We start from the raw sequence: 12,251 nt of genomic DNA, 5'->3' as shown, positions 1-12,251 counted from the left end.
TAGTTGCCTCAAATAATAAAAGTTCAGATTTCAATGTCTTTGAATTTGTAAGTTTTTCGTCAGGGTTTTCAAGAAACTTATGAATTGATTTTTATATGGCTTCTTTTAAAAAATTGCATTAACTCTGATGAGTAGTTTCTTCGATTTGCTCTTCATCAGAATCGGTTTCCACATAAGAATTAAGAAATATTCTAGACAGTATCTTTCCAAATAACGTAATAATTTCGGTTTTTGAATCTAAAGAGAGTATTCTAGATTTCTTCACTGAACAAGAAATGCTAAGTGGATTTTGCAAATACAGCAAAAGAGTTGTTGAATCTACTTGTTTTCTTTATTGAATTCGTTCTTCTGAAGCATAAAATAATTTCAAACTTATTTCAGTGTTTAAATTTTTTTTAGTTCATTTAATAAAAATTCAAATAACCTTCACTTGTTAATAAATTGGCATCTCGTCGCCCTAAGCCTTCAGCTGCTTCAGCTTTTCATTTCAAATAAAAAAAACTGGTCTTCGGTTTACTGTTTATTATTAATTTCATATTATCTCTTTTTATTCTAACTTTCATTTAATCATATTAAGTAAATATTCTTAGCTTTTCTATCATCTTATCAAATAATATTCTTAGATTAGATCCCCCCCCTCATCATATTACGTAATATTCTTAGATTACATTCCCCTTCATCATACTAAGTAATAATCTTAAAATGAATTTAATTTAAACCTCAACATCGATAAGTCCTAAGTCTTCTGCTGCAGTCAGTTCCTGACGTTTTCCTGCCTTTTCCCTCTCACCTATTCCACTAGAAAGGCCGCTGGCTCGGTGGACGGGCACTGTGGGTGGATTCTGGTATGATGATGCAATCTGATGGTGCTGTGCTGTTATTTCATTATTGTTTTGCTGTTTGTACGTGCGTTGTTGATTAATAAAGAACTGCCTTTGTGTTTGCTTCGGCTGTGTTTTACTTTTGTATTTCGATCATGCGTTTTTGTGTAAAACAACGCAGTTACTCGTTATAAATATTACTGAAATTCTTTCTATACACTCATTATACCTTTTCTGTTATGTCTTCCACGTAGCCTCTAAACGAGATATTAACTTAACTATACTAAACTAATATTAAAATTTTTAAAAAATTCGGTTCTGCTCTTTCAGCTTTATTATCGAAAAAATGGGGGGAAATAAAATATTGCACATATGTATATCTGCCTTCAATAAAAATTATAATTAAATATTAAAAATGAACAAAATAATATGTTAGAGTGCATGCAAAAGAAATATTTTTAAAAAGTAAGCAAGTATTCTCTGTTCGAGGATTCAAATCCGAAGTGGAAAATCGAAAGGAAAAATGTGTCTATCAGTCGGACGCAGTTTACCGCTTTTCTTAATAAATGAAAATTGAATTATATTATTAATTTGCACGGAATAGCAACTTATTCATTGTCACTCTTCAATGAATGTAGCATGAGAAAAAAAGTACAAAACTCTATCAAAAATATTATTATATCTGCAAAATCCATTGCAAGACAAAAGTCCCTAAAATACTGATGGTGAATTCCTCTTCCGGCGGATTTTTTTTTTTTTTTCATTAATTTTAGACGAAGACGCTGCTTTTATGTAAAAAAATATATTACAATCAAGCAGACAGTTTTGTCGATTTTGATGCACACCCGGTAAAAAAGACCAAATACCTTAAATACACTTGAGAATCTCAGCCACCGGTGGCTCTGTTCAATGTGCTGATGACAGTGACTTGCCTCAAGAGTAATCTTTTGTAATAAAAAGAGTCATGTAATCATACTGAGAGCTAAGTTTGCAGATGAGTGCTTCATGACCAAGGAGGATATGAATCCCTTGATTGCCACAAATGCAACTACTGCTGAAGAAGAGATAAACTGCTTCACAAGAGAAAGTAAGGCCTAGATCTTTTCGTTATATTCACGACCGACAACCAGATTTTCTTGAAATTAAAAATTCACCAGACGTTTCTGCCGGCTTTTTTCAACAAAAGTGATGCCCATATTTTACACCCGAACTCTGTTTAACTTAATAAATCCTTTCACATATTACTCACACTTTTACGAATAAACACATTCAACTAGATTTACAGTGAGTGCAAGGGGGAAATTCGTGGCAGTATTGTAAAAGACGAAGGTAAAGATAATTATGCATTGAAGGACTTATTTTCAAGATCGCAAGTGTAAAAAATTTCAATTCCGCTGCCCTACCTCCGATGTCGGAAGATATATGCCCACCCTGAATATATCTGGAAATTCAACTATAGTTAGGTAAGGAGATAAATCTGCTGAACTGGGATTAACAAACTACCAAAAATGGTCAGGATTTTCACCATCGGAGACCTCGGGACTGTTATTTTTGAGGATTATATCCTGAAAATGGGCGAAAAATGAAAGGAGCTTATTTTTTCCAAAGAAACTCGAGGATCAAAAGCTCAAAGATTTATTTGAGCCAAAGGACACTCCTGTACCAACTTTTCTCCTCAAATTGTCTTACAAATTATTACATCAGACGATGATCTCATCAATGAACAATTTCTTTGTTCATTAATGAGTGGAAAAGAATATCTAGAGAACTTTGAAGAATCTGAAAGTTAATTGCATTACTACTGAATGCAATCCAAATCACTAACTACCTACTCATAGCTATTGCCTTGTATAGCGAAGTTGTTTCTTTGGAAAATAGGCGGATTGCGACTGTAGTACTGATGGAGGAAGTGCCGGATATTATATTTCTGAATGACCGGCGTACTAATTAATATGAAAAAAAATTATTTCCAAATAGTTCCTGAACTAATGAAATTTTGATAATTAGTACATTATAAAACTGGAAAAAGCATAATCAAGAACATTGCTCAATAACATTTTGGAAATTCTTTTGCATAATAACCAATATTTTGAGATTTTGAGCTGTGTTGTGCATTGCTAAATATGCCACATATTAATATACGTTACTTCTTATTATGAATATTATTATTTTTAATTATTCTTTTCTTTTATTATATGATATAGTTTATATTTTTCTATTTTTTGCATTATATTATGATAATTATTTTGTACCTTATGTTTCTTATTTTGCATTTTACTTTATCATTCCCATTTTTACCCTTTAAGCTTTCTTGTTATTTTTAATTTATAATTCTGTTATAACAGCAGATTTCATATTTTCTGAATTCTCATTTATTACATATAAACTGTGGTTTAAATTTTTTGGAACTGTTTGAAATTATGAGATATGGCAAATACAACTGCTTTTGCTGTATCTGCCGGACTCGCTTTGCCCGACCGTTTGTAAATTAGGAAGCCGAATTGGGCTGTGACAATTTTCGATTTATCGAAAAAATATTTATATTTTTGTAAAATTGATTTTTTGGTATCAGTTTTTGAAAAATATGGGTTCATCGGTATCATTATCATGTGTCATGATTCGCGATGAATCGGGATACAATAAATCGATATTCACAATTTGCATTTTCCATTTCATTTTGATTTCCAATTCGTACTTATTTTTGTTACTCTTCATTGTTTTTCACCTTCATTCTTAATATTTCTATAAATACTGTCCTATTCTAATATATAAAAGTATTTGTTTTAAGCATGCCATTCTGGAATAAACTGCTTTCTGTTCCTTAACTGAATGATACCATTAAACAAGTTTATATTTCAGTGTAATAAAATAATGATATATCTTTTATTTTCATTCATATTTACAATTCAGGTAAAGTTATGCTTTATTCATTCTAAACATGCGAAATATCTTATAGAAATAATGGTAAAGCAGTAATAATTTAATAATAGAATCTGTAATAATTTTTAATATTTTTATGAATTAAATTTAAAAATCATACAAATAACTTAACTCAAAATGTATCAGGTCAGAAACAGATGCTAAAAATTATTTAATTAAAAAACTTGTAGTTTTTATCCAATTAAGAAATTACCGTCCAATTAAAATATTAAGTAAGATATTAATTATTATTTCATTAAAAAATATATTAATTTAAATTTCAGATATGTTTAATACGAACGTTGCCATCACTTTTTAAGAATTTTTTTTTGTTTAATTCTTTCTATACAAGCTTTTGTATAGAAAGCTTAGTAGCTTTATCTTATGTAAATTTTGTAATGCATATACAAAATACGTTTATATTTTGTATTTATATTTATACAAAATACGTATACACACATACAAATTATGTTTATACATTGTAAAGTAAAAAACTTAATTTTTTATAAATTCCAATTAAACAAAAGTTTTTTTCAAGGTATTGTTTTGTATATCGGTGGAAAGTATGTGTTGTACTTCTTTCCTTTTCTTTTTAATCCGTGTGCTTTCCTGTAGTATGCGCTTTTAAGTTTCTAAAAGTGTGTAATTTTTCTTGTTTTATATCTTTAAAAAATACTCTTTTCAAGTTTCATAATATATATATTTTTTACAATATTTTATTTTTCTCATTTTAGATAAAGATTATTTTTAATGAATACATTTTATTACTCCGATGTATTTTACTTTATGTAATTGGATTATATTTGCGCTTTTTTCAAATTTTCATGCAGTTTAAAAGAATTTTTTTCTTTCCCTTTTTTTTTTATTCATGCCCTTTTGTTTATTTTCAAATATACACTATTTTGATGTGATTTAAAAATTTCAGCATTCAATTGACTTTAGAATTTTTAGTAAAATTTTTATTTCTCTATTTCTCATGTAAAAATATTTTAGTGGTAATTTTTTATTCTTTTAACTATATATATATATATATATATATATATATATATATATATATATATATATATATATATATATATATATATATACTTTAATTCACTTCACTTTAATTTTTCTTATTTTCTTATTCTTTTTTATTTCATTTCGAATTTCATAATACACCAAAATGTTGATAGAATAATTGGAAATAATAGATAATTAGCTGGAATTTTAATATTCAGAAACATAGCGTTATACTTGAGTGTTGGTAATTTTTTCATTGAGTTTATATTAATAGTGATAGATAATTGTAAATTTTTTCTTTTATCTGAACATGATGTGCACCTTTTCTGAAATTTTTAACGTATAATATCATTTGTCAGTAAATAATTTTACACTCCATAATATTTGTTAATGTTTTACTCATTACGAAATTATTATTTTTCATCTCTTTTTGAATTTTGAAATAGCAAATTGAATGATCAATTTTAATTATCTATAATACCTATTGTTAAAATTCTAGTGCATATTTAAATTAAATCTACCAATATTACTATTAAAATAACAATAAACATTTATGTAATTCATATACTAAATTATTTTTTCAAGACATCAGATTTTGAATTTGTTTTTTATTAAAAGGACTTAAGTTTACTTGTTAAAGGCATTATTTTTTCTTTTTTTTTTAAACAAAGAATGAAAGAAAATAATTTTTTAAAAAATCAGCTGTAAAAACGGTAAAATTGCATTATACAAAGTGATCAAAATTAAAACACCCGTACTGTGAGCTCGCTGTACAGCGAACCACTCAGTGTAAAGGCTCCAAAATTGGTGAACATACTATTCAAGACATTGGGAGACAGATTAGGTGAAAAAAACTAGTTCCAGAAACACCGATAGATGGCGCTGTAAACAAAAAATATTCTGAAAAGCTCAAAATACCCATTTATAACACATTTTATTCGAACGTATCAAACATTCAATCACAAGGATCTTATCGATGCTCACCAGTTTGTTTAGCTGCGGATTTTAATTGGTCGATTGAGATGCTTCTCACATGCAGAGTGATATTATCTTTGAAATCTGTCAGGATTCCTCGATAAACAAGCATTTTTAATATTCCCAAGCCAAAAATCGCAGGGATTAAAATGTGTAGAACGAAATGGTTAGGTTGCCGGCAACGCATGACTAATTACTCTGTCATTAGTAAAATGGTGCCGAAGAAATTTCTGTACACAGACTCCAATGTGTGGAGGCGCTTCATCTTGCAAAAAGGTAACTGAATCAACACATTGGCGCCGTTGCATTTGGTGTACATCAAAATTTTCGAGCATGTTTTGGTTACTGCTGGTCCTTTGCGTAAATGCTCAAGTCGACGAACTCTCGAAGTGCAACTGCAGTATTTCCTTTGTTTTCATAAAAACAACTTCATAAGCAAAGAAGCAAAGCGTGAAGCCATCTCTGATAAGAATGACATTTTGCAGCTTTATCCCTTTTATGCCTAGAACTTTAGCAGCAAACCAAGGATTTATGCTTACAGTGCGAAATTGCAGTTACAATAACAGTTTCTTTTCTTCTTCTTCTTCTTTTTTTTTTTTTTTTAGTATGGTGTTTCTGGAACTTTATTTTTTTTTTAGTATGGTGTTTCTGGAACTTTTTTTTTTTTTTTTTTTTTTTGTCTTGAATAGTATGCTTACCCATTTTGGAGCCTTTACACTGAGTAGTTCGCTGTGTAGCTCAGAGTAGGAGTGTTTTAATTTTGATGACCTTGTATAATTAAAAGACGCAATATGATAACATGCAGATATTGCTTTGGCATTGATACACTTTATTAAAGGGATTTTAGCACAATTATTTTCTAACTATTTTTACTGAAAAGAGCACGAGCATTTTTATTACATAAAATGAAACTTTCTTTTATTTGAAGTCGTTCTGAAGTATTTTAAGTGATGCTATTTATGATTTATAATAATTATAACTAAATAATGATATCGCGATATATCAAAAAATATCAATACGTCTTGGATGATATATCGCGATAATGAAGTTCGGTCAGCGCCCAGTCCTAAAGCCGAATATCCGCTTTTGATTGTTGGGTCACAGAATGGTGCATGATTATATTAATAATTGCAGCAAATGCTTTTCTTATTTTATCAGTATTATCATAATCTTATTTTTCTCATATTTTCTTACTTACGTATATTATTAATATGCATTTTGCATGGAAGCGGTTCAACGGAAAAACATTTCAGGATTTCCGAGAATTTTTTTATTTTCACTTTAGATTTCGGTCCGCGGATACTTTATTTTTATTTGCTTGTTCATTTTTTTTATATTTTTGTGTCTTGAATTCTCCTTTCTCGGGAGAATTGTCTCCCCGAGAAAGTCTCGGGGAGACAATTATCGTTGCTTTTTAATCAGTTATCGGAATACTAGAATGAAATGATATTGCGTTGGTCCTTGTTTTTTTTTTTTTTTTTTTTTTTTTTGTAAGTTAGTTTTAAAACCCTGCGCTTTAAGTGTGGCACCCTATACTTCTTTTATTTGCTAAATTTTGGTTCTATAGTGTCCAAATATTAACAAAAGTTAAATGATTGGATTCTCGAATAGCATGACGTCAGCTCATATTAATAATGAATTAACCTGAATTCCGAAGTTTATCTCATTATTTTTGAAACAAGCTTTAATATTCCCTCATATCAATAAAATATCTGTATATAATTTTATTTTTCTTCTCAGGGTTAGCTTCCTGATAAAGCAGAGTCCACTGACAGTGTGAAAGTTGTCCTTAATTGCAAGATATGTGTGCTCTTTCATAACATGTTTATGATAAATTTAACAAAAGGAAACTGAAACATCTTTTTTCTCGTTTTTATTTACTTGATGAATTTCATATTCATCAAAATGAAGTTTAGCGGTCGATTTTTTACCCAATTCACTTGAAATTTTTAGATATTAAATGTATTTTCCAAACTTTTTTGTTCCGCTAATCTTGTTTTATGTTTAGAAATTTCGTGTTTGTAGAAATGGAATTTTTAATTATTTTTATTCTTTTTGTAATATTCTATTAGTGCTTTCAAATTCTGAACTTTGAGCTTTTGATAATAGTACAATAATGAAAATATTTTAATATTTTCAGAACTTCATCGTCAGCTAACCGATTAATTTAATTAGTTTTTGATTCAATATATGAGGCAACATGTAGAGGCAAATTTGATTTTAAAAGTAGTTAAAATAACTATTTATTACTTGAAAACAAAATTGTAGAAAGTAATTAAAAAAAAAATAACTTTTTTGTACAATAATGAAAAAATATTTTTAAAATATTTGTTTTTCTTGAAAAATGTAAAGCTTTGAAACTTTTGTATCAAAATAAAGTTTAAGAAAGAACAAAAAGAATCAAACAAACGAATCAAAATATGCTTCACATTTTATTGCTTTTATTTCTAATTTTATACAATAAGGAATTACAGATGAATTTTAATATGCAAACATTCTGCGGATAGATTGGTTGTAGGCAGACATCGCCGAATACGACGGGGTAGAGGGGACTGAGCCGGATCCTCCATAAGAGAGGCTATGCAAGGCCGCCATGAGTGCGTCCATCATCAGATTCATGTCATTGCTATTGCAGGTTCCGGAACCCGTGGAGTACTGAGACATAAGATTTCCGAAATTCTGATAGTTGAATCCGGATGGCTGCATGGAGCTTAGCACTCCGTTCACCAACGATGACATCCTAGATGGTCCGCCATATGCTTGACCGCCAGGTGCACCTCCTGGAAATCCAAAACATTTAGAATGAAATCGCTTATATTCATTATTTTGCATTATTAATTGAATTTTGTTTGAAACCTTTGTATGTTATTTTATTAACCGGAATTGTTTTATTTTATAAAGATGGAATTTTTAAAATCTATTTTTATTCATTTCTGATAAGTTGCTGCTATGAAATTTTATAGTTATGCATTCATAATAAAATACCTTATTATAATATTTTCAGAAAGCAATTACCAGTGAAACGTTCAATTTAATTCATTTTTATACGAATGGCATCTTCTTGCAGTGAATTCAAAATGAAGTTCATTTCAAGATTCCGTATCATTTGCAACAAAGAAATATAATTGCTAAGAATTGAAAATAATTGAAAAAAGAACTTTACTTTTTGAATACATTTATGAAAATTCAGTTTAAAAATGAATACTTTAGTGTCACTCTGTATTAATCGTAATTAATGGACATCCATGTTGTTTTTGGAAAATTCATACATTACTGAATCACATTTTACTGAGTCCTTTTTCAGTCTGCTCTATTTCAAATCTTTCAAATAGTGGTTGTGATACGATTGTATAAGTTTCTTTTGTTGTCTGTTAAGAATGCTTCTTCGCCGTTTCCCTTCTTTTTAAAATATCATCCTGTTATCATTCTCCGTGCGAAAACTAAATGCAATTCGCATTTAGCTTTGCATTTAGTAAGCACTCGAAAATAAGCTAGCCAAAGTGAGCATCAAATATAAAATGAAACAGCTTTAAAAATTCACGTAAAGAAGAGGTTTCTTCCAAATCGCTTTATTTCAAGTCATTAATACATAAAATATCGTAATCTGTATTCTTTCAAATCGAAAAGTCTTTGATATAAAGATAAATTGATATTGGATGTAAATGAAATATTTGATATTAAAGAATTTTTTTAATGAATGAACATCTTATTATCTTTACGAATGAGAATGCATTGGCTGATTACTATATTTTCGTGCATTTAAAATTGACAAACCAATTCATATCAAATATTTTTTTCCTGCCTGAAGATATACATATGGATATTAACAAGTATGACAATCTGCTAAAAAGAGCAGTTATAAATTTTCTGTAAAAAGAATAACACTGATAGAATTCTCTATACACTTTTAATGATATTACGCTTTCTAATCGAAATATTTCCTTTCTTTATTGTTCTTTTATTGACTGAAGCTGTTTATCTATTAACATAACAGCCTCATGGATGTTTTTACACTGATGTTGTAACTTTTGCAACTTTTGATTGTACAATCAACATGAACAAAGTTAAACATATTAAACACTATTTAAGTTTAATATTCATATACGACAAAATCAATTGTTTTCAGTAACGTGTTCAAATGAAATGAAATTAATATATATTTAAGAAAGAGAAATGAGGTGACTGGAAACATGTCTCATGTGTTAAATTTTAAACTATTTTATCAAAAAGTTAAACACAGAAAAAGACAACGTTTTACCTCCAATTCCTGATCCGTATGCTCCTCCAGGACCACTAGCACCAGATGTAAATAATGGTCCAGCTCCACCCGATCCGCTGCCTTCAGGACCTGCTCCTGTTCCTTCAGGGAAAACAGTCACATCGACCTCCACTGTTATGGGACCCTCTCCTCCAGCACCTCCTGGTCCAGCACCTCCTGGTCCAGCACCACCTGGTCCAGCTCCACCCGGTCCAGCTCCACCTGGTCCAGCTCCACCTGGTCCAGATCCTCCTGGTCCATAAGGTCCGGCTCCACCCGGTCCAGCACCACCTGGTCCAGCTCCTCCTGGTCCATAAGGTCCGGATCCACCGGGTCCATACCCTCCAGCTCCACCTGGTCCTACTCCTCCAGCTCCACCTGGTCCTACTCCTCCAGCTCCTGAAATATATAAATATCAATGATAGCTGTAAAAACAATACAAATATAAAGAGAAGTATCGACTGTTCAGAAAAAATTGATTAGACTTGTTTCGCCACGAATCAAGTCTAACCAATAAACTAGCATCAATTTTTGCCTCAGTAAACACTTGAATCTCAAAGTAGATAAAAGAGGAAAACGATTCTTTGATATATATGAAACTAACTGCTTCCTAACCTTTCAGTATTTCTGCTAGGCTTTAGCAATCCCATTTGTTTGGGTGTGTTAATCATGCTGATCGACATTACATTATTATTCCATTTCAGCAAGATGGAACACTCTCATCTAAGCAGAAGCAAGAATGCTTCCCATCCTAGAAATTATATATTTCGTTTAAACTGCACTACTTAGAATTATTCAGATGTTTTATATTCTAAATCGATAAGATTCGGCCCTTTAGTCAATGAATGTCTTTCCATATCTGTAATTTCACATCTGGACAATCTACCAGTTGATTTTCAGCCATTAATGAAAGCTCATATTAGATGTCCAGGGAAACAAAATTAGTTTGGCTAATCAAGCCTCTATCTTTCCAACAAGAGAAAGTCTCACCGACCTAATTTGCATGATACTTGATCAAAAACTCTTATGAGGCCATTTCTTCTTTTTCCGAAAAAGAAGCAATAAAATTGTAAGAAAATGCTTGAAGTACTTTTTTGAATTCTTACTGAGATAAAAATCATCTGAGGAACTGAGCGGTGTGAAGAAAGAAATGAAATAAAATCTACCTCCGGGTCCGTAAGGTCCTCCAGCACCTCCGGCTCCTGGTCCGAATCCACCTGGGCCACCGGCTCCTCCTGGTCCATAAGGCCCGGCTCCTCCTGGTCCTGAGCCACCAGGTCCATAAGGCCCGGCTCCTCCTGGTCCAGATCCACCAGGTCCATAAGGCCCGGCTCCTCCTGGTCCGTAACCTCCGGCTCCACCGGGTCCTGATCCACCTGGGCCATAAGGTCCGGCTCCACCTGCTCCTAGATTATATATCAAAGATAAAATCTATAACTACAAATAATGATATGACGAGAATTTCTAACTAAATTTGAGACGCAGAATCTCAAGTAATGAATTCAGCCCAATTAATTTCATTTATCATGCCTGCAGTCATACAAATTGCATAGCTGATGTAAAGGAAAATTTACTTTTCAAATGATTTTCTTATTCTGTTTCGGTTGTGAAGATATCGGCCGCATATTCCTCTCTAATATATTTCGATAAACCAGTTGAATGCGAACCATATAAAAATATTCTTTCTGTCTTCCCCAGAATCTCATGAATCTGCATGAACACGTATAACATTTTCCGGGATAAGTGTGTTATGAATCATCTGTACAAAGAATATCACAAAAGCACATCTCCTAAGCCAGTTCACGTTATTATACTCTCTAAGAAAACGTTTGCTTTTTTTTCATTTTTGTTTTCGTCAGTGAAGCTCTTTCTCCTTTCATATATCAACATCATATGAAACTTTTTATTGATATGATATCCTTCTCAACATTTTAAGTGCAGATTCATTATGAAGAATAATCGTAATAAAAAACTATGACGATCTGTGTCGAAAATTTGCACGTCAGTGAAACTCCGTTGTTACATTGCACTATTAATGAAAGAGAAATTAAGATATTTTCAAATGAAAGAATTGGGAAATCGATTGTAAGAATTCTCATACGGTAGATTTTCATGCATCAGGTGCACAAATAATTTATATATATGGGAGAGCGAAGAAAAAGTCTTCACATTACCTCCTGGTCCATACGCTCCTCCAGGACCTCCTGGCCCACCAGATGCTCCTCCAGGTCCAAATCCAGCACCACCTGGTCCAGAACCTCCAGGTCCTTCTCCTT

The 12,251-nt window shown here is 31.2% G+C and overlaps 1 protein-coding gene across 1 annotated transcript in view; it reads right to left on the bottom strand.

Annotated features, from left to right (window-relative positions):
• Positions 1–8,144: 8,144 nt before the first annotated feature.
• LOC129987769 (fibroin heavy chain-like) overlaps positions 8,145–12,251 on the bottom strand; it is a 74,030-nt gene continuing 69,923 nt past the window's right edge. Inside the window, exons 83-86 of the mRNA XM_056095707.1 lie at positions 12,150–12,245; positions 11,141–11,381; positions 9,976–10,379; positions 8,145–8,497 (exon numbers count right to left, since the gene is read on the bottom strand). Coding sequence (XP_055951682.1) covers positions 8,199–8,497; positions 9,976–10,379; positions 11,141–11,381; positions 12,150–12,245 — 1,040 coding nt within the window. The 3' untranslated portion in view covers positions 8,145–8,198. The remainder of the gene's footprint in view (positions 8,498–9,975; positions 10,380–11,140; positions 11,382–12,149; positions 12,246–12,251) is intronic.

The sequence above is a fragment of the Argiope bruennichi genome, chromosome 10, assembly GCF_947563725.1.
Source record: "Argiope bruennichi chromosome 10, qqArgBrue1.1, whole genome shotgun sequence".
NCBI classification, from domain to species: domain Eukaryota; kingdom Metazoa; phylum Arthropoda; class Arachnida; order Araneae; family Araneidae; genus Argiope; species Argiope bruennichi.
Note: the sequence above shows the minus strand (reverse complement) of the source record. Positions and strands in the feature narration are given on the sequence as shown.